The sequence below is a fragment of the Miscanthus floridulus genome, chromosome 1, assembly GCF_019320115.1.
Source record: "Miscanthus floridulus cultivar M001 chromosome 1, ASM1932011v1, whole genome shotgun sequence".
NCBI classification, from domain to species: Eukaryota; Viridiplantae; Streptophyta; class Magnoliopsida; order Poales; family Poaceae; genus Miscanthus; species Miscanthus floridulus.
This window is the reverse complement of record NC_089580.1, coordinates 40,750,758-40,773,731: the sequence shown is the minus strand read 5'-3', so window position 1 is coordinate 40,773,731 and position 22,974 is coordinate 40,750,758. Positions and strand designations below refer to the sequence as shown.

Genomic DNA, 22,974 nt, shown 5'->3' with positions numbered 1-22,974 from the left:
AGAGTCAGTTCACTGGCTCTTCAAAGACATATAAAGAGTCAGTTCATTGGCTCTTCAAAGATATATGCCACTCAGCTGATGAAGCAGCTGGTGACAGATTGTTAATCTGGAAATGGTGGCATAAGAGAGCTCACGATGCGTTGTCGAAATTATGGCACTATCGTTCAAGCCATATTTCGAGGGGGAGAATAGAAAGACTAGTTAAGAATGATATTCTTCCTCCATTAGAGCTCTCAGATTTAGAACAATGCAGAGAATGTATAAAAGGAAAGTATGTAAAGAAGATTAAGAAAGATGACAAAAGAAGCGTAGGAATTTTATAGATTATTCACACAGACATCTGTGATCAGCTTTTTCTGTAAAGAGTGTGGATGGTTATGATTCATTCATAACATTCACAGATGATTACTCCCATTATGGCTATATTTATCCAATCAAAGAAAGAAAAGATGTATTGGATAAATTTAAGATATTAAAGATTAAGATAGTCATGTCTGACCGGTGGGAAGTACTACGGTCAGCATACCCTAAAAGAATGGCATAGTAGCCCAGTATTCTACACCGGGCGAACCTCAGCAGAATAGAGTAGCTAAAAGAATCAACGCACCCTGATGGATATGGTGGGCAGTATGATAAGTTACTCCACCTTACAGTTGAGTCTGTGGATGGAGGCGTTGAAAACGGCCATTCATATTCCCAATAAAGTATCAAGAAAGTCGGTGCCCAAAACACCGTATGAGTTGTGGACAGAAAGAGTACCCTCACTAAACACTTGAGTGTGTGGGGGAGCCCTGCTGAGGCTAAAATATTTAACCCAAACATTGGGAAACTAGATCCCAAAATAGTAAGTTGCCATTTTATTGGCTACAAAGAAAAGTCAAAAGGTTTTCGTTTCTACTATCCAGAGTGACATACAAAGTTTGTGGAAATGAGACACACTATTTTTCTAGAGGATGAAAAGATGAGGGGGAGCATGGTAGCTCGAGAAATTGACCTTGAAGTGAAGCGGGTGTATGCACCCACTCCAATGATTCATGAGCCAATTTTCTCACTACATGCTGTTGCTACACCGACAGTGCAAGATAATATGGTGTCAGCACCTGTTGTTATTCCACCTGTGGCAACAATGAATGAAAATGAGGAACCTGTTCTTCAGGATCCTATAGAACCTATTGCCACACATGAGGGGGGGCAACAACAGCCTCAAACAGAAGATGTGCCAAATGTGAAGGCCTCTAGAAGGTCTCAAAGAGTTAGTAAATCAGCTATTCCTACTGATTATGAAGTGTACAACACTAAAGAATTTCAAATGGATGATGATCCCACCTCATTTGAAGAAGCCATGAGAAATGATCATTCATCGAAGTGGCTTGAGGCCATGGAAGATGAAATAAAATCAATGAATGCTAATAAAGTTTGGGACCTGAAAATAATTCCTAAAGGAGCCAAAACAGTATGCTGTAAATGGGTCTACAGAACAAAACTTGACTCTCAAGGGAATATAGAGACATATAAATCGTGACTTATGGTAAAAGGCTTTATGCAAAGAGAAATGATTGATTACAATGAGACATTTTCTCCAGTCTCATGTAAAGTTTCCTTCAGAATCATAATGGCATTAGTGGCACATTACGATTGAGAATTACATCAGATGGATGTAAAGACGGCATTTCTCAACGGAGACTTGGAGGAAAATGTTTACATGGCACAACTGAAAGGTTTTGTCATGAAAGGAAAAGAACGAATGGGATACCGCCTAAAGAAATTCATTTATGGATTAAAATAAGCTTCAAAACAGTGGTACTTGAAGTTTGATCAGACAATAAAGAATTTTGGGTTTTAAAGAGAATGTAGAGGACAATTGTGTCTATACAAAATTTAAGAATGGGAAGTTTATCTTCTTTGTTCTGTATGTAGATGATATCTTACTTGCTAGTAGTGATGTTAGTCTACTATAGGAGACAAAGAAGTTTTGTCCTCAAAACTTGATATGAAAGATCTTGACGAAGCCTCGTTCGTTCTAGGGATCGAGATTCACCGAGATAGAAGAAAAGGGTATAATGACTGTCACAAAAGGCATACATGGAAAAGATCTTAAAGAAATTCAGTATGCACAAATGTAGTCCCTCACCTACTCCTATAGTCAAGGGCGACAGATATGGGGATTTTAAATGCCCCAGGAACCAATATGAGCTCAATCGATAAAGTAAAAGTGGTTCTATATGCTTCAGCTGTCGAAAGCTTGCAACATGCTCAAGTATGTATGCGCCTGGACTTGGCATTTGTTACCGTGTTTTACTTGGCAGATTCTAGAGCAATTCTAGAATAGAACACTGAAATTAGTAAAGAAAGTCTTGCATTATTTGCAAGGAACGAAATGCCTCATGATGACATATAGAAGATCTGATTCACTCCACATGGTGGGATATTCAGATTCTAATTATGCAAGAGTGAATGCATATCCAGACGTGGATTTTCTATCATCTCGCAAAGGGGGGCTATTTTATGGAAAAGCTCAAAGCAAACTGTCACTACATCGTCCACAATATATGACAGTTTGTAGCGTGTTATGAGGCAACGGGCAGGTGAACTAACTAACGAAGTTCGTACCCGGTTTGAAGATGGTTGACGACATCTATAGACCACTTAAAGTTATACTACGATTATAATCTGGCAGTACAGTATGCTCACAACATAAGTCAAGTGGTGCTGCCAAACACATTGACATAGAGTATTATGTTGTGAAAGATAAAGTCCGGGATCAAGTCATAAGTCTTGAGCATATAAGTACAGAAAGGATGCTCGCGGATCCGCTTACAAAAGGCTTACCACCCAACATGTTCAGAGAACATGGTGTTCAGAGAACATGTAGCTAGCATGTGTTTAAGGAAAAGCCTAAAATTCCTAGACAAAAGAAGGCCCAAAGATAAGTATCTATTTCAGAACAGAGTAGTGAGTTGTAGCTGTTAAGTCTATCGGCAATGGACCGTGACGACGAGACATGCTCTATGAGCTAATCTGTAATGGAATGAACAAAAGTAAATGATATGAAAGTGAAAGATGGAATGAGATCAAGGGGGAGAATGTTAGTTGATCTCCACCAATAGGCCCAACGGTCTATTGGGCCCTTGCCTCTGCTCCCTGGTCGGGGGAGCCCAACCCTAACTGGTTGGTGGGCCCCTGTCGCACAGCACATATAAATAGAGAAGGTGGGGATCGGGGCTCGTTTAACGAGGTTCACTGGAGCCGCCTCACCCACCTAAAGAAAACCCTAATCCGATCTAAAGGCCGTGCTGCCAGCGACGGGATGTGACCCACCACCGTCGCGCCTGCAGGTTCTCCACCGGCGCCACTGGACTTCTCTCCACCGCGCTGGACGACTTCTACTACACCGCGGCACCGACGTCTACGTTGCTGTGCCGCAAAGAGAAACGTCAAGGATGCTTACCCAATACTACGGTCACAGAAAGGTACACATCGATCCTAATAATATTGCCTTGCCTCTGGCGCAGTGCGCATTTCGGTTTCGGTAGCGTCGGTCCTAATCTTCGTGATTCTTTGTGAATTTTTTTGGCTTCCGATGTCCAGTTTAGTTCGGTGCCAAGTTCCCCTAAAAAAAAGTTTCGTGCCACGAAAACTAACCGTAACATCGCTTCCAATGCCGCATCTACAGACGCATCTACCGCCACGGAAGATATTTTAGAAAAGAAAAAACTATATTTTTTTCTAAACAGAATGGCTAACTCTCAACCGAGTGATTTTAGTCAATCCCTCAACCGAATTCTGGGCTGTTGGATCTTACACGTGTCGGCATCTGCTCGAACTCCTTCGCCGCTCCTCTGCCACCGCCCCAAGGCCGCTTCTCTGCTCGGGCGGGCGCGCGCTCCTTTGTCGCTCCTTTGCCGCCGCCGCCCCGACGCGGATGTCCCCGGCGGGTAGGCCACCGCCGCTACCCCGGTGCGGACGCGGGTGGAGCGTCCCCGGCGGGCGTCCCCAGCGCGGGTGTCCCCGGTGCGGCCGCCGCCATCCCGGTGTGCCGCCGTCCTCTGCTTTCTGTCCCTTTTCTGTTGCTGGAAGACGAGATGTGCTCTCGGGTGTCTGTTCTTCTTTGCTCTCTCTCCGTTCTTCTATTTATAAATTTGTATATTTATGAACAATTTGACGATATTTATGAATAATTTGGCATATATTTCTCTGGTATCTGGAATCCATAGAAAAAATTTGTAATTTTTTTTTAAAAATTTGGCTTATATTTGTCTGAGATCTTAGGTTATCCTCAAATTATACCACTCTGTCCTATATAATACACTGAAGAAATTAGTGTAAATATAGTAATAGAAGAGTGTAAATATAGCTAGATGATAGTGTAAGTGCATGAAAAAATTCAGTTAACAGGGAGAGCCAAATTAACTGAATGTCACCTAGACAGATCCTTTCTAAAATTAAAATTTTTCCATCCAAGTTTACCTATGTCAGGATAATATTTTAAAGTAACATTTGGTTCAATTTCAGTAAATCCAATTTACCCTTTAACAAGATTGTTTTTTTTTTGAACTTCTTCTAGTATAGGTTGAGTTTTGTTTTCAAAATTTGTGAGTTCAGAAAATACATTATAAATTTGTCATTATCATGCTTCGTAATTTTTTTTTGTTTTTCTAGTGTAATTTATTACTATATATGCCCAACCTTATTACGAGTGAATGTCGAAGGAGTAATTTGGACTTTGTCCTTTAGAAAACATAGGCTTTGACTAGTAGCCTAAAATTATAACTCTGATTCCACGCTCTTAAATAAAAAAAAGCATATTATTTATCTAGGAACTAGTTTGAATGATATACCGGACTGAAATGGAGAACTCAATATCTCAGGTAAGCAGATGAGTACAGGGCGTTTAGTTGGACAATCTCTTTGTTAGGAAGCTGAAATTGCACCCAGCCTATATATATCATGGCTCCTGCATTCAACAATTGATCATTCAGTTACACTGGGGCATATATGTACTGTGAATCTTCATTCAGTTACACTGGGGCATATATCTATCACTAAAACGGTATTGTGAATCTAATTATAGAGAACTCGAAGCATGTTAACCTAAACATCTGATCAGACCGAGCGTCACAACGACTGGACACCAACAAGGACATGATTTTTTGTTGGTTTTGTAGACCAACATACAGCATGTCAGCATTCATGTCTGATCTTTGATATAATGCATAAACAGATATAGGTAAGACATAAAAAGATACATATAATCCATATATCATCATTCTATCCACGCAGAGTGATGTAGTTCATAATTTAGTTTTTAGTTTGTTGATGAGAACCAGATCCTGCTAGATGAGTAGACCAGGAACAACACATCCAGCAACAGTTTCTGTGTAGACACATACAGCCGGTTCCCTTCGGAAAACAAGGGAGGTGAAGCCACACGATAGGCTCAATGACAGAAAATATTCGTAAAACATGTCAGATTACAAACCGTGAAAAGCACTGGAAGTCAACAGAAAGGAGGGGCGCTGTGTTGTGTGAGAAAATGTACAGAGAAACCATGACTTGAGTACAACAATCCATTCACTGGAAACATGCGTGCTTGTACTGATATACAACTCAAGCTGCAATAATAACACATCAGTAAAATTCTCTATAACATGGTTGTACCCACAAACCAGAAGCCTACTACATATCTTCAATCATGTTGTGAGCAGCAGATAAACAAGGCCTTTCAAATATTCAACTATCTCGGACCCACCAAGTTTTGAAACTCCAAATACTCTGTCGACAAATGTTATTGGAACCTGGAGAGGAGAAGGCAATCAACGATTCATTTACCAAAGTCAAGAGATGATCCAATATTATTCGATGAAAAACGAGACCCCACAGTGGCATACCTCTTCAATGTGATAACCTTTCCTAGTAGCCCTAACAATCATCTCCATCTGGAACACATAGCCCTTGCTGACACATGAGGAGATTAAGTCTTCCAGGACATCTCGCTTATATAGCCTATTATGATATGCTCATCAAAAGAGGTGATTGAAGGGTGGGTATTTCATCTGTTCGAGATAAAAGAAAGACAGACCTAAATGATCCGGTTAAATCTGAAGCTCCAGGCTGTAGTAACGTTTGTGCAAGAACATTTGCACCTCTGCTAGTCAGCTTGCGCATGAGATTCCAACCATGGACACCACCATTCTTAACATACCGTGTGCCAGTTACAACGTCAGCTCCAGTTTCCTTTTGTTTCCTGGTTAAGGAAATAACATGATTAAAAAGACACGTTTTCTAAACTACTTCATTTCAGTAGCCTCAGTGAGGAGCCCAAAGGGACCAACTGACAAGCTTTACTTGAAATGTGTTTTCAGCTATTGGATTCAACAACTGTGACACCATTATTTTTTTGTCGCTAAAGATATTTTGAGAACAAATTGGACCGAGAATTATATGCACTAAAAAAATAGATTTGAGGATGCGGACTAATATCTGTAAAATAACATGTAGTAGAAACCCAATAACTCTTTATATCTTCAGAGATATGATTCATACCTAATAAAGCTTGGCAAGTATTTTGGCTGTTCAGAGTGGGAAAATAGTTAGTAAGCTAGGAAGAACAATACTGTAAATAGCAAACATAACAAAAGTAGTAACAGAAAGAAGAAAAGGTGAAAGATTTATACATGGTGAGATAGGTCCGCATCCATGATAACGACAAATTCCCCTGAGGCATGCTTTAATCCATGTAAATATGCAGTACCTGGATATTTCCAGATGCTACATAATATAAGTGGGAGAATAATTTCAGTAAAAAATTGAAGTCAGATGTCTAAACTCACCAAGTCCTAGCTTCCTTGGCCTAGCTCGCAGTAGCTGGCATCATGTCAGGTTAAAGACAATGCATTAAGCCATTACACTGAATAAACAGATTAACACCACATGTACAAAAACTTCAAGTGGACGAGGAGCATATACTTACAACAAAATCTTCCCCATATACTTGCTGCAGTTGTTTTACAATGTCCTGAGTTCCATCTGGACTACCATCATCCACAATAATGATCTCAAAGTTCACATCCCTGGGGTAAAAAAATGTCAAATCAGGTTATATAATATGTAAGAAGTTGGCAACATATCTATATGAATGTAACAATTTTTTCCTTTCCACCACAGTAACAAGCTTCCAGCAAACAATGGAAGTTAAATAATGGCCATGTAGCGCATGGTGACATTCTAAGAAAAGGGACACACAACAAGCCAACAGTTGCAAGTTGTAATACCTAATAGTGCATTTGATATCCAAGCAGGAGAGCTTCTCATGACCCATTTGACATATCCGATGAACTCATAAAAGTTTTTCAAGTTTTTTTGTGTGATGGATTGAATTAGGCCCGCCCAGCAGGGCAGCACTAGAATGAAGGGTATCTATGACCTGTATGGCCAAAATACACAAGTAAAAAGGAAAACTGGTTGCCACTATGACAGTTCAAGACTTGATAAACAAGAAGCAAATTCTAGCTCAAATGTTGGCAAAATAGCACTAGAAAATTGTTTCAGTTCTTGTTCTCAGGAAGAAAAAAAAAAGTGGATAGCGACCACTTCAACAGTACTGGCATCATTAGAACTCTGCAACTATATACTGTAAGATGTGCAAGCAGAGCTCAAGGGAGGGCTGGTTAATGTCCGCATAACAGAGTTCGAATTGCAACAAAGAGGGAACATAAAGAATCTATGTCATCTACTTGGACGCATAATGGAGTAACAAGTGATTCTACTTTATGATTCACATGTGCCTGCAGTTGGATCTCAGAGCAAGGTAACACCTAAACAGATATCGGCAGTTAAATTCACATATTCAGATCAGGTCGGTTCTTGTTAAGTAGGTTATTAATCTAAACGATCCAGATGACGCACGCAACCGAATGACATCTAATCTAGTGAAATCGAATCCGACAACGTTCACCACTGAAGATCTCGACGCAACCGTAGCAGCAAAAGGCGCAACGGAGAGAGACAGATCAGCGCCGGACGGGAGAGAGGGAGCTGGGCGTTGCTTACGGGAGGTGCTTGAAGATGAGGTAGACGATGAGGGCGACGTTGAGGCGCTCGTTGTAGGTGGGCACGATGATGCTGTACGCGCGCTTGCGGCCCGCCGCCGCCTCCATGGACGGTCGACTGGACACAGCGCCGGATCTCTCCTTTCTCCGCAGGCGAGCGCTCCGTCGGAGCCTCACCACAGGCTGGGTCGCTGGGACGGGAACGAGTGGCTCCGCAACTGACCTTCGTCGCTCGCAGCCCGCAGCCGCCGTTGCGGAGGAGGATGAAGCCGGCGAGACGAACAAGGCCAGCCAGGATGGCCGGGCTCAGGTCCCCATGGGCATGCGTGTGAATGGATTTTGGGCTTTTGGCCTGCGTAGCCTTCTGGCCCAGACCCATAGCCCACGAATGTATATTCCAAGTCCATTTTTGTTTTCTGTCAGTTTAGACTACTGATGAAGAAGTTAAAGTTTTCTTTTTACGATTTGAAGAAGTTATTACTCGTAAGTTTAAAGACCTTTACACTCTATTATTTTAGTTTCAAAACCTACTTTGTACCCAGAATTGTGAAATTCAAATAAGAGGTGTTAAACTGTTAAGTTAATATTGTAATCACACAGAAATACAGCACACAAAAAAGAGAGCAAAAAAACTGAAAGTATCTCAGGGTAACAAGGACCAAATAATGTACTCGTTTCGTTTTCATTTGGTATGTGGCCGTCTAAATCAGTTGAAGATCATGCGCCAGATATTAGTTTTCTATAACTGATCTCATATACAGGGTTAAAGAAAAAAGCAGCCCAAATCTTCTTTTCCTCTCATCTTTAAATAATCATTTAAACGCAATAATTGGTACAGAAAACACAAATTCCAAATGCAGCAAGATAAAGAATCCATAGTAGCAACGTAGAATATGTATATACACACGAAGAGAACATAAGGTAACAATTTAAGCTACCAGAATAAAAAGGTTCAGTACTTTCTGGCAAGGACAAGTTTCGTTTGCGCCTTAAACTAATCAGGCTAGAATGATTCTTGCACTCTGAGCGTCTGAGGCAGTTAGAAACCAACAGTAACATTTCATTCGAACACATCTAAAAATACTGGCATCTCAAATTTGCAAAAGACTTCTTGCTATATTTTGGAGCTGATGAAGACTCCGAACTGGCAAGGCCATGAAATGCTACGAGTTCTTGTGCCAAAGGGATTTGAATGGCAACTGAGAAAACCATGACTCAGAGCCTGAAGATTTAGGAGACGCACTGGAAACAGCATGCGGATCTCGCCAGAACTTGAAAACATAAAGGCTCTCCTCCTCAGTACACCTCTTCAACACAACGCGCGATGCATACCCCATCTCGCTCATCAGATGGCATATATCTGAAGGATCATTATCTTCGAGGGCCACCATGTACAGCCACCCTCTTTCCGATAGCATCTCACGCACAGCAGGAAGGATCCTGTCTATCACTTGGCGCCCGTTCAAACCGCCTGCCCAAGACGAAGCAATGCCTTTGCATCCAACTTCTTCCACAGGAGTTGGCACATAAGGAGGGTTAACAACTGCCACATCAACCATACCAGCAAGGTGTTTATCAAGACCAGACACAATATCAGTAACAATTACATCTGCATGCACCCCATGAGCTTCAAGGGTCGCTTGAGTTGTCTCAGCAGCATGTTGGTTGATGTCAGTTGCTAGGTACTGGGCTCCAGAGCCTAACTGCCTGAGCATGATTGCAAGAGAGGTGATGACATAACCACTGCCGGACCCAACCTCCATACATAACCTTGGCTGTAGCGTCAAAAGCTGTGCTTTGTCTGAGAGTAGTGCATCAACAAGGGCAAAGGAATCATCACATGGCTCATACACATCTGGATGGCTTGCAACAAGCGAAATTTGTGCAGTGTTTAATGTCCTCCCGGAAGAAGCCTGCAAAAAATAAGTTTTTATCATACAACTAGCATAGACATTCGCAGAAATAAATATAGATTGCACATATTATTTTTTCTATCTGTTTAAAGCAAGCACAATAATTGGTTAGAATGAAACAAAAATAGTACATGACAAAATGGATGACAAGCTTTTTAGCACTCCAACAGTGAACATCGAAAAGAGCACAATAGTTGAATGTCACTTTTAGTGGAATTGGATAATATCTCGCCATTCATTTCCTGTAAATGCAACATTTTGGCAACCGAAATGTCCCTCTTACATTAAGGATATCCAGCAACATAATTTAACAGCATTGATGGCCACCAGAACAGTTCAACATGGTGACTATATGCAGTACTTACAACACACTATAGTTCAGTATGCTGAGGACTTCTTTTTAGTGGGCATGCTGAGATCTTCAACAAGACATTGCAGCCGTCATGTCTCTTTCTGCCCAAGCCCAACCTTAGATTGTGGTAGCTAAATGACTTCAGTGCTTATGACTGAGAAATTTGTACCAAAGATTGATTCAGGATCAGATTTCCGAACTACTATATCCAACTTTAGTGAGGATGGGGATAACCGCCGCCCCTTCCCGGCAACTACCTCGCGGCGGTAGCGCCGCCATGGATATTGAAAACGAGCTCGGATCCTGCACCTCACCACCTCCGCTAGGTTTCATATCGGAGGAAACGAGGACTCCGCTCCCAAACCCTCGGCTTTTCTGCCAATCTGGAATCAGGCGTTGGAGGACGAAGTGCTCACCTTGCCCCTCCTGGGGAGCCCCTTCTCGGCGCCGCTGGGGAGCTCCGCGAGCTTCCCCGTCGCCGCCGCGCCGGCGCCGTCGCCTTCCGCCATGGAACAGCAGTCGCTGGGCCGCTGGGGGTGACTGGATGAGAGATGCCGCCGCGATGTTGACCTGTCGCAAGTTGCGTGCGGCGGCGTGCTGGTGAGAGAGGAGGACCCAATAGGAAAGGAACGGAAGTGTCTTTTTAACTGAACCGAAGCCACGGCGGACAGGTTGGTCAGGCTCAGCCCGCTCGGGAGTCCGGAGAGAGAGCGCTGCGACTCTATCCACTTCCCCCGGAGGAAAAAATCTCCAACGGGTCTGTTTAGTTCCATTCCAAAACATCAAATTTTTTAAGATTTTTTGTCACATCGAATCTTTGGACGCATACGAAGTATTAAATATAAATAAAAAATAAAACTAATTACACAGTTTACACGAAATCCACGAGACGAATCTTTTAAGCCTAATTAGACTATGATTAAACACTAATTATCAAATAACAACGAAAACGCTACCGTATCCATTTTACCAAAAAAAAAAAAAAATTGGAACTAAACTGAGCCCAAACACACACACACCCCCCCAACCAACACACACACAAATCCAAGGCGTGGTGGAATCCAAACCCCCTCCGCGCGCGGCGATGGCGCTCGTTTCCACCGCCACCGTCGCGTCGTCGTCCTACCACTGCGACCTCCTCCTCTTCCCGGGGGCCAGGAGGAGCCGGCGCGGGCCGAGGTGGAGCCGCGGCGGCGCGGGCGCGAGGCTACCGGTGCTGCCGCGTGCGGGCGGCGGGCTTGCGGTGCTGGAGCGAGCGGGGTCCACGGCGGCCGCGTCGAGAAGGGAGGAGCTGGTGCCCGCGGGGAATGGCAGGAGCTCGTACGAGGTGGAGTCTCTGATCGACAGGCTGAGCAGCGCCAGTCGTGGTGCCGCCCCGACGAGCACATCCACGCCATCGTCATCGGCGTACTCGGGCGCCAGGGCCCCGCGCTGCTCGACAAGTGCCTCGAGGTGTTCCACGACCTCCCCGCCGAGTCGCGCACCGCGCTCTCCTACACCACCCTCATCGCCGCCTATGCGCGCAACGCGCTGCACGAGGAGGCCCGTGCGCTGCTCGACCAGATGAAGGCCGCGGGGGTCGCGCCCACTGCCGCCTGCGCCCGCGCCACCGACCCACCCGTCCCCTTCGACATGCTCCTCGGCCTCTTCGCTGAGATGCGGCACGACGCGTCCCCTCCGTGCGCCCCGACCTCACCACCTACAACACCCTCCTCGCCGCCGCCTCCTGGCTGATCAGTCTGAAATGCTGCTGCGCACTATGCTTGAGGCCGGCGTCTCCCCGGACACTGTATCTTATCGTTACATTGTGGATGCCTTTGCCAGCGCCGGCAACCTCTCCCATGTAGCCGAGCTGTTCTCCGAAATGGCTGTCATGGGGAACACGGCGGATGCCTCTGCGTATCTAGGACTCATGGAGGCACACACGCGTGTTGGCACCACTGCTGAGGCGGTGGCTGTGCTGCGGCAGATGCAGGCTGATGGATGTGCGCCAACAGCTGCCACTTACCGTGTCCTGCTCGATCTTTATGGAAGGCAGGGGCGGTTTGATGGAATGCGTGAACTCTTCCGTGAGATGAGAACTGCTGTACCGCCAGACACGGCCACATATAATGTGCTCTTCCGTGTATACGGGGATGGTGGCTTCTTCAAGGAGGTGGTGGAGCTCTTCCATGATATGCTTGAAACTGGGGTAGAGCCTGATATGGTGACCTGCGAAAATGTCATGGCTGCCTGTGGTCGTGGTGGCCTCCATAAGGATGCAAGAGAAGTTCTTGAATATATGACCAGAGAAGGAATGGTACCTACTGCAGACGCCTACACTGGCCTGGTTGAGGCTCTTGGCCACGCGGCTATGTATGAGGTCAGGAAACAAATCCTAAAATCTTAACCCTGAGTAATCCCACCTGTGATGAAATGATTTATTCGTGACCTTTTCGGTATGCAGGAAGCCTATGTTGCTTTCAACATGATGACCGAAATCGGTAGCTTGCAAACTCTTGAGACCTACAATGCTCTTGCATTTGCATATGCTAGGGGTGGGCTCTTCCAGGAGGCTGAGGCCATCTTTTCTCGGATGAGTAACAATGCTGGCATTCAGAAAAACAAAGATTCATTTGATGCCCTCATCGAAGCATATTGCCAGGGCGCACAATTGGATGATGCAGTGAAGGCGTACATGGACATGCGCAAATCCAGGTTTAATCCAGATGAGCGGTCCCTTGAGGGGGTACTTAATGCCTACTGCATAGCAGGGGTCATAGATGAGAGTAAAGAACAGTTTGAAGAGCTTCAATCTAGTGTGACTGTACCCAGCATCATTGCCTATTGCATGATGTTGTCACTATATGCTAGGAACGACAGGTAACGGTGAAGGACTCGTTGTCTTAATCTGCCACATATTCCCTCTGGAAGATTGCTCATGGTTTTATAACAAACAGCACATTGCATGTTCTCGACTGGTTTGGGGGGGGGGGGGGGGGGGGGGGGGGAATAGGAAAATAGATTTCTGAACTGCGATTTGATGTGCTTGTCATCTACATTTCAGATTGCTAATCAAAGTTCAAACAAGCAATTGTAACATAAGTTGCAAAAAACAACTGACCCTCAGCCTCCAAAAACAATTGAGCACCAAACAGCATGCTGGTAAGCGCTAACAGAATTTAGATTAATAATTTATCAGATCAGGGATCCTGATCCTTGTTCACCCAATCACCCTTACCAATACAATTGAGCGCTCAATTTCAGAAGCAGTTGTTTCATGGTGTGTTGAGTCACACATCACGGTACCACCTGTTTTCACTTTGGTACTATTGGGTATGAATTCATACTTATTCTATGCTTTGTGTTGGAATAGGTTTCTTCTGTTATTTTGTCTGCTCTTTCTGGTGCTTAGCAATCTTACGTTGGCCATGGATATTAATCTAGGTATGGCCAGGTCTACATTATTAAGGATTTCAGGAAACTAATGGACGACTGCACAATGCCTATAGTCACAATTATCAGTTTAAACCAAACTATTGTCAAGGAGACGATCAATGCTTTGGATGCAAAGCGTATTTGTGTTTATATAACTTAGAATACTCTGAAAATATTATCTTATTTGGTGTCAGATATGACATTGATGTGCAGATCACATTCCCTATTTCTACCCAATGCGATTGGACTACACTATAATCAATGTTCATTTTTCAGGTGGTCTGATGTGTATGATCTGCTGGAAGAAATGAAAACAAATCGTGCTAGTAGTACACATCAAGTAATTGCTTCCCTAATCAAAGGGGAATATGATGATAGCTCCAACTGGCAAATGGTTGAATATGCCCTCAAAAACAGTACCATGGAAGGCTGTGACTATAGTTTACGATTCTTTAATGCTCTCCTTGATGTGCTTTGGTGGTTTGGTCAGAAGGGCCGAGCTGCAAGAGTTCTGGATCAAGCAGTAAAATTTGGGCTCTTCCCTGAGTTATATCGTGATACCAAGCTTGTCTGGTCACTAGGTGTACATAGGTAATGCTATATGTCTCGTTCATAGTATTTGTGTTAAGCAACCTGATTTTCTTTCGGCTAGGCTGTACTCACTATCAGTTTGCATTTCAGGATGTCGGTAGGTGGAGCACTGGTGGCTGTGTCAGTATGGCTCAATAAGCTTTATGACAGACTAGTAGAAGATGAAGATCTTCCACAGTTAGCATCTGTTGTTGTATTGTAAGCTTCCAGCCTAATACTCAAATGTTCCTTTCATATTATCATCTTCTGTCATGTGGGGCCGCTCCTATTCTAGGAAACGGCGCGCCCGAGACGTCCGTCGCGCTACTGAACGTGCGGCTGGCTCACAGCCGTCGGCCTCAGGCCATGCGGGGCAGGCTGTGTCAATCAGCGGATAGGAATAGAAAGAGTGATCAAATTGGTTCCTAAGATTGAGGAGTAATTAGCTCCTAGTTGTTAGGCTCAAGGCCTATTTAGCCATGTACGTGGACAAGGAATAAAGCAAGCAAGTTATTATCCATCTAATCTCTCTCTCACCTTCCTCCAACTAAGCCTAGCCGGCCGAGAGGCAAAACCTCAGCTCTAGACGACGACGGCAGGAGATTACGAGCTCCGTAGTCGAGGGCCAGCTACCCTAGGGCACGACGCCCTTGACATCTTATGTTGCTCTCTTATGGTATATTCTTGAATTGGCTCTATAATTAGTTCAGTTGTTTTGCTTGATATATTCACAGAAGTGCAACTTAATTTTAAGCTAGTGCCTATACTGCCGTTTGAACTTTACATGAAGAGAGGGCCTTGGAGGGTATAATTGGGTATTTTACTAAAAGGGGGCAGACCCAGTGCCGGAGGCTCCCACATGAGTGGGGTCTGGGGAAGGGAAAAACCGAGGCAAGCCTTCCCCCGCAAAATCTGCGGAGAGGCATCTTCGAACCCGCGACCTGGTGACTCAGTGAGACAGCTCTCACCATTGCACCAGGCCTGCCCTTCATAATTGGGTATTTTACTGCAAGTACAAAATTGAAACGTGAACTTTTTCACAGGATAACAATACTCCATAATTATCATTTCAATTTTATTCTCATAGAACAATATCTTGCCTTCACTCACATATAATTGTCTAGTTCAGTGAATATTTTCCTGCTAGCCTGCTTTGGTCTGTCTGATAGGTTTTCAATATCCAGGAGAGGTGAAATGGAGAAAAGCACAATTACAAGAGGACTGCCAACCGCCAAAGCTGTCTACTCCTTTCTAAATGATACACTACAGCATCCTCCCACTTCCCAAAATGGAACAAGGGACGAATCATATGCTTGAAGTCCCAGTTGAAAAAGCCGCAGTCAGCCGTAGATTCCTCAAATGGGTCTCCTGCAGCTGGTTTTGTCCCCATGATGAACTCCCATTTGCCGTCTCCTGGTTCCAAGATATATACAAGGGAGGACCAATTGGAAAATGGTACCGGACAGCGGCCATTTGCCAGACGAACCGTTGGTAGAGGAAAAGGAGTCAGAGCTTCTCGCATTGTGAGTTCTCAGGAGCTGCTGCCCATCGCATCTACAGTGTGATGCCATCGGTCTGAACAAGGGGAGACAGGATCCAGAATAACAGCCATATTTTGGGAGTTTGCTCATTCAGATCTCCGTCTCAGTACTATGGCACGTCCATTCACATTTTTGCAGAGCACGGCTGGCTTCAGTTATACATGGTCCTTGTGAAAACGCGAGTCCTGTTATCCACGGTGGATGCTACTGCAGATTCACATCTTGCCTGAAATTTGTTTGAAACTTGTGAGCCGCTAGCGACTGCAAGCTTGACAGATGACAGACAATGCTGAACGTCAGTTGCATTTCAGGATTTTAGCACGTTGTAGGGAGAATAAGCTTATGGGTGTGTTGTTTGCCGCTCACTTACTGTGTGTGACATCCTTGTACGTCTAGCTCAACTCTGTAAAACATGATAGCCTCGTTAGCCTGATAAGTCACTGTTAGTGAATCATGTCAACTGTTGATACGCACTCCTGATGAGGGAAATAGTGCCTGTAGTGTGATTTCTTTTCTTATACAGGGTCGCCGTGCCAAATGTCACTTCAATTTTTTTTGTTGCTTTTATCTGTACTGATTCATGTCCGTGCCTTGCTACGAGATAGCTAAACTTTTATACTAAAAACATAGATCGCACGTTAAGATAATAATATTGTGAAATTAAATACCGACATTAAAATGATACTTAATCTAAAAAGCAAAGTTCGTGAAATTAACAAACGCGGCGTCGCAGGCTCACAAACTCTATTATACAGACCTTTTCGTGATACAACTAAGATAATGTTTTATATCGGCAGGAAGAAATCTTCGATATCTTTTTCTTTCGTGCGCCACTAAATCCACGTTCAAGTTCCACCGCATCTCCATACCATTATGTACACAGGTTCGAATATATATATAAACACTAGTGTATGTCAGTTTGTCGCATGAGTAATACTGCGTCTTAAAAAATCTCTCACAAAACCTTAAAACAAAGTATGTTATACTCACCGTGCGTTGCTACGGATTTCAAAATCCACACAACCCTATATATATTTTCCAGCTAACACGTATAAAAGAAATATCTTATGTGCGTCCTGGTTTCAATTTAAGTTCAGACATGGGTAACCGAAATGATCAAACATCTCGCAAACGAAGCTTGTAGTTTAATTTAGCTAAGTGCCCCTTGTAAGCCAATGATTGAAAGACTACTATCAACACGTAAGCACGTGTTTAGTTAGAGGGAATTTTAGAATTTGGCTACCATAGCACTTTCGTTTTTATTTGACAATTAGTGTTCAATCATAGACTAATTAGGCTCAAAACGTTCGTCTCGCAATTTTCCACCAAATTGTGTAATTAATTTTTTTTCGTCTACATTTAATGCTCCATGCACGTATCGCAAGATTCGATATGATGAGTACTGTAACACTTTTTGGAAAGTTATTTTGGAACTGAACACGGGCTAAGATGTAAGCTAAATTGTAAGGCTATTGACATATATATATCAAGTTCGTTTGGGCTTGTTTGGTTTATAAGTCGTATTTTTTCAACCAATAAATAATATTTTTCTCTCACACCAAATCACCCAGTACTTTCAGCCATGGCTTATCAGCTAAACAAGCCCAAACGAACAGGACGATATAAGGAGAAAGGTGTGCCCACAACAGCAGATACAGTGCATCCTAATATTATGATATTTCTTACTACGTTAATATCCGATCAAGGAGACTTGACGCGCCTCTCTCTCTCTCTTCTCCACCGGTGTGGTGGCGATGTCATTGCCTCCTTCCTCCTCCCTCCTGCCTGGTTTCGTGAGCAAAGAATGGCGATGGCTCCACAACTTGGTCCAATGATTGAAAGACTACCATCAACACGTAAGATGTTCAAGCTAAATTGTAAGGCTATTCACATATATAATTTGATTGGAGGGAACCTCAAGAGAATAGAGCTGACAGACATGATGAAAAGACAATTTAAAAGCTGATAAGCATTTTCTTAAATATTTGAAGCTCAATATTTCATCTTATAGGCATGGTGCACTACATGTTCTATAACTATAGAAATAGCCACTGTTTACTGCATGTTACTCGCTCCATTCCAAATTATAAGACGTTTTGGCTTTTCTACATATATTGTTTTTATTGTGTATGTAGACATAATGTATATTCAAGTGTATAGCAAAAATTATATATCTAGAAAAGACAAAACGTCTTATAATTTGGAATGGAGTGTAATGCAAATTTTTACCAGGTAACAAGTGAATAGACAACTGGCACATATTTCATTTTTCTGCCAAGAACAATTGTTGAGTAGACTAACTATTAAATGAAATACCTTTTGTAGTTACCAATTAGGTAGTTGCTACCATTGTTGCTTCTTTTTGTAGAGACTAACTATAACATTCCACCAGAGAAGCACAGAATTGTGAAGAAACATGAAAAAAACTGATTCTGATTCCGATGATTGCTGTGTGCCTAGGCCCGACCAATGGTTGTGCTTGTGGATGGTGGACTTTGATAATTTATGAGCATGAATAATCGCATCTTTACCAAGAAAACTGCAAGAGGTTTTTAGATACCATTCATAAGTGGCGCTACACTGTTTTAGAAGATATTTAGGAGACAAAAAAAAAGTCAAACAGGTGATCAAATATACAAATGTCAGGGTCAGATAATTATACTAACCAATAAAAAATAGCTTCTTGCTTTCGCACTCTTACAAAAGGCATGGGTTTTGACCAGATCAGGGATGTAGCTCCTCCAGTGAGGAAGAAATATTGTCTCATAGCTTGCGCCGTCAGCGAGTAATGAATATGTCGTGGCGCAGCCAATTGCTTCGTGGGGGCACCGCTGTCGAAACACAAATTGATGAAAAATGCCATAAGCTAGCTTCCATCCAATACACATAAGCACATGAAGAATTGATTTATCCAGGAAATACCTGAATTCATCTAAGATCATGAACTGATAAACTGCCACCACCACATCCTGAACCTACGATGCAACTGGCAAGCCTGACAATGTCCATGTTCGTAAAATCAGCAGAAGTGATAGTACTCATAATATTAATATTAATACAAAGTTCTCTACTAGATATACCTATTCCATGAGATACAAATCACATCAGCTTCCCACAGACATTGACAGATATACAAGGTTTGTTCTCAGTACACTTTAAGACTTGCAAACTGTCCAATAAATAGAACTGCATCTATGTTCCAGTTGTTTCGACTTGGCTCCCATAGGTGAAAGCGCACTTATTAGTCACCTGCGCTGTAAGCCTTAAATTAATTCATGATCGACACACTGTATTCTGAGAATAAATACATTTAACAAATTCTTTTATGTGCCTAGGTGCCTCAAATAGGCCAAAATCTGCATCAGACACATGATTAAGGATCAATCATTTATCTAAGTCTTCTAACTCACCATGCTATTCACACCCTTTTGTTAGTGGAAAAAACAATCACCATGGCTTCAGTCTAATCTTTTGCAATATGTTAAATTCCACTCCATAATAAACTCTACAAAATGTTCATTTCCTTTGTGACTGAACGGAAGTTAAGCTGAAAATCATACAACTATGGAAGCAGCTAATCTCCTGGAGATGAGAAAAGGTACATAACTGTGACAACAGAAAGAATTCAGTTAAAGAGTCCTGGAATCCTTTGTTCACACAAATTGCATACCCAATTACAGTATGACTGGATCCAACTTCATCTATGACTCCATACCTGATGCTTGAAAATAATATACAATGGCAAGCATATGCATTCTCAATAAGAGGACGAGAATAGGATAATTGCAAAAAAAAGCTAGTCATATTTCTCAGATAAGAGAAAGTGGAAATGGTGATATCTCATTGACTGTTGCAATCTATGCAAGAGATTTCAAGCACAAGTATTTTTTTTTCTCAAGTGCCGCAATTGATCCTGCTCCTATGTTTCATGTTTTCCCTCCAAATCGGCCCTCAAACCATAGTTAACAACTTTGGCCAAATGGAAAAACAGAGAGTATATCAATACTGATGTTTCAAAAAAAATTAACACGGTTTCTTGGAATTCATCCAAACTTCCCTCGGCACTGTCAATTCCAGCAGCCAGATGGCCATCATCCACTAACTACCTGCTAACTCAAATTTGAAAGAATTGGTGGAAATAAATCTATTTTCGATTGGATGCTTCTTGGGGGAAAACAAGACAATATTTCAGAATACTTTAGAAGGTAGGCATAATTGTTTTGAACATTTGTATCCATGCTATTGTCTTGTGTCTCACATTTAGGCATTACCTAAGGTTCTGAAATCTTCAGGGACTACTTAAGGCTTGATTTTTTTTGCCTGCATAGAAAATGGAGATGCCAGGGCTGGTTTACTGATTATACCTTGATGTCCCACATTTATATCCATGCTATTGAAATCAATTTGTAGAAGCAAAGGGTTACTGCAGCAAAGGCCTTAAGGTTTTGAAATCTTCAGGGACTACTTAATGCTTTGATATTTTTTTGCTGCATAGAAAATGGAGATACCAGGGCAGTTTTATAGATTATACCTTGATGGGCTGAATGTTGATTTGTGGACCTCCTGAATGTTGGTTTGTGAACCTTCGTTACCAACTCCAGCTTAATGGAGTCATCTACTGAAACCAAAAAAGATTAAAAGAAACCTCTACTCAAACCAAATAGGATGAGAAGATCAAAGGGATTCAAGGGGGAATAAAATTACATCTTTGTTCCTTTCTTCCAGTTATCTTCGTGCTTCCAAGATAAGGAAATTGTTCAGGAGTGAGGCTGAGACCTGGAGACGCGTCTGTCGTACGGTCTGCTGGATTCTGCCCCCCGGCCCCCGGCGGCGGCCTACCTGGGTCGAGTGGAGATCAACCAGGAGCAGAGGGTGGCCTCTTCTCCTCGTGCGGTGAGGGAAGGTTAAGCAAGCGCCGCTGCCGCCGCCGCCACCACAAGCCTCCGCTCCACCCACCTGCCCCTGCCGCGCGAGCCTGGCCGGCCGCACGCCTCAACCGCGGACCAAGTGCGGGCGGCACGGGAGGCGGAATGGCTGGCCGACGCGTCGGTGTAGCGGCGAGCCGCGTTCTTGGCGCGTGCGTCTATGAGGTCTCCTTGTTGTGGAGGCGCAAACGACGAGGGCGATGGCGCAGGTGCATGAGGGAGGGCGCAGAACGGTGGCGCGCAAGGAGCGAAGCTGGCGGGCGGCGAGGGCGACCTCGAAGGAGCGAGGCCAGCGGGCGATGGCTGAGCGATGGGATAGCGGGCCATCTCTAGGTACCGGAGGGGAGGAGATATCACGGCATGGGAAGGAAGGTTCTGGAGCTCGCGGGAGTTGGTTACTGGGGTGGAGATCAGGAGCGCCCGAGAATCCGGATTCCTTTTTGAGACTTTTACGTGTGCGCCCTTATAAAAGATCACAATCCTCTCTGTCCTCCTAGAAAAATTCAGCGGCCTTCAGTGCCACTACTCTAACTTTTTCGGATCCTCCATGCCACTTCCGTCAGTTCAGGCTCTAACGCCGTCAAACTGCTGGTGTGAAAAGACGAAAATGCCCTTAAGTTCAAATATGTTATTAATTTTTTTTGAGCATCTTAACGACTTCAAATGAAAAAACTCAAAACTAGAAAGTTGTAGATCTCGTCGAGATCTATAATTTTCATATAAAAATTATTTTCATTTAATTTCGCAAAAAAACTATGATGATTTTTCTAAGATATATTAATCATATCAAATCATATTTTTTTGCGGAATTAAATGAAAATAATTTTTATATGAAAATTATAGATCTCGACGAGATCTACAACTTTCTAGTTTTGAGTTTTTTCATTTGAAGTCGTTAAGATGCTAAAAAAAAATTAATAACATATTTGAACTTAAGGGCATTTTTGTCTTTTCACACCTGTAGTTTGACGGCGTTAGAGCCTGAACTGACGGAAGTGGCATGGAGGACCCGAAAAAGTTGAAGTAGTGGCGCTGAAGACCGCTGAATTTTTCCAGGGGTACAGAGGGGATTACGATCTTTTATAAGGGCACATAGGGAAAAGTCTCTTCCTTTTTCACAGACAGAGCAACCGATGGAGATTGCGCGGGGAGGAGCGGGCGAGCGTGGGATTGCACGGACTGGCAGGCCGATGACGCGAAAAAAATGTCACACGAAGAGATCCCTTTTTAGTTGTGAGAGATGAGAGAAGAGACGGTGAGAGATGAGGTCTATCTGTATGATGCCGAATCTCATATATTGAAGTGACTTTCATGTTCAAACAAGGAAGAGCGGGGAAATCATAAAGGGAAAATTGGCTCTGTACCATTAAAAGACGGGATGTTTGGATATGTACCATTAAAAGAATGAACTTATGCTATGTACCATTAAAAGATTGTATCTCTTTGGATCTTAGCACTACCGTGAAGTCTCGATTAACAGGGATATATATATCCCTGTCTCTTACAATACATGAGCCCAACATAGATATATATGCTTATATAAAAGTGACATATTATAACACCACAAAAATTTAGCATGAGCTCAACATCACCTATTAGAATATTATATTAGTAAGATATGGCATAACTTTAGCAGTACATAACATTGTTCACATCTGAATGCTTAACTGGGTTCTCTAGATCACATATAGTACCATAGTTAATAACACATTGGTTTAGAACAGAACACATACCAAGTTACACATGCTTAGACTAAGATAACTACTCAATTATAAGCCTACAGTTGATTCCTCTAGGTGAGATTGATGCCATCCTCCTTGTTGTCACACCTAAGCTTGTTGGAGAAAGGAAAGCCATCCTCCTTGTGGTCACACCTACTGGACTTGCTGAAGAAAGAGATGCCACACCCCTTTTTATCACATCTGGGCTTGATGTTACTTTTGGATCATCAATAATGTTCAATGGCTCAGTAACTTCGTTGGAGGCTTCAACAGCTTCAGATTTCATTTTCCTATAAGACACAAGTCGGGTTAGTGAAAGAACATATTCCATCACATATAAGACATGAAACGTTAGCATATCAAACATAGGCATGGTAAATTACTTTTTCTGTTTTTCTGGACGAGGGGGTGAAAGTTCTTGTTCTAGTTCAGCTTGAGTTGCATAACAGCCCTTCTCTATATGTCCAAATTGGAGGCACCTTTTGCA

The 22,974-nt window shown here is 43.0% G+C and overlaps 2 protein-coding genes and 1 pseudogene across 17 annotated transcripts; 1 reads left to right on the top strand and 2 right to left on the bottom strand.

The window, feature by feature from the left end:
* Nucleotides 1-5,497: 5,497 nt before the first annotated feature.
* LOC136480328 (dolichol-phosphate mannosyltransferase subunit 1-like) lies at nucleotides 5,498-8,352 on the bottom strand. Its single transcript, XM_066477912.1, has 8 exons — nucleotides 8,050-8,352; nucleotides 6,971-7,070; nucleotides 6,831-6,864; nucleotides 6,675-6,751; nucleotides 6,544-6,569; nucleotides 6,080-6,244; nucleotides 5,889-6,003; nucleotides 5,498-5,795 (listed from the first exon to the last, which is right to left on the bottom strand). The coding sequence occupies exons 1-8, from the start codon at nucleotides 8,154-8,156 to the stop codon at nucleotides 5,691-5,693; spliced, it is 729 nt and encodes a 242-aa protein (XP_066334009.1). The 5' UTR covers nucleotides 8,157-8,352; the 3' UTR covers nucleotides 5,498-5,690.
* Nucleotides 8,353-8,903: 551 nt separating this feature from the next.
* Nucleotides 8,904-21,183, bottom strand: LOC136493782 (uncharacterized). Of its 16 annotated transcripts, none has more exons than XR_010768469.1 (7): nucleotides 20,546-21,183; nucleotides 20,373-20,459; nucleotides 20,113-20,161; nucleotides 18,922-19,090; nucleotides 18,764-18,836; nucleotides 18,508-18,672; nucleotides 18,083-18,380 (listed from the first exon to the last, which is right to left on the bottom strand). XR_010768469.1 is itself a non-coding variant. In XM_066489953.1 (2 exons), the coding sequence occupies exons 1-2, from the start codon at nucleotides 10,820-10,822 to the stop codon at nucleotides 9,212-9,214; spliced, it is 843 nt and encodes a 280-aa protein (XP_066346050.1). In that variant the 5' UTR covers nucleotides 10,823-10,980; the 3' UTR covers nucleotides 8,904-9,211. The 16 variants fall into 16 exon arrangements, 1 of the variants encoding a protein (XP_066346050.1); XR_010768478.1 differs by having other exon boundaries at nucleotides 20,373-20,456; XR_010768540.1 differs by lacking the exon at nucleotides 20,113-20,161 and adding an exon at nucleotides 9,826-9,961 and having other exon boundaries at nucleotides 18,158-18,380; nucleotides 20,373-21,183.
* LOC136493703 (pentatricopeptide repeat-containing protein At1g74850, chloroplastic-like) lies at nucleotides 11,357-18,381 on the top strand (annotated as a pseudogene).
* Nucleotides 21,184-22,974: the final 1,791 nt, after the last annotated feature.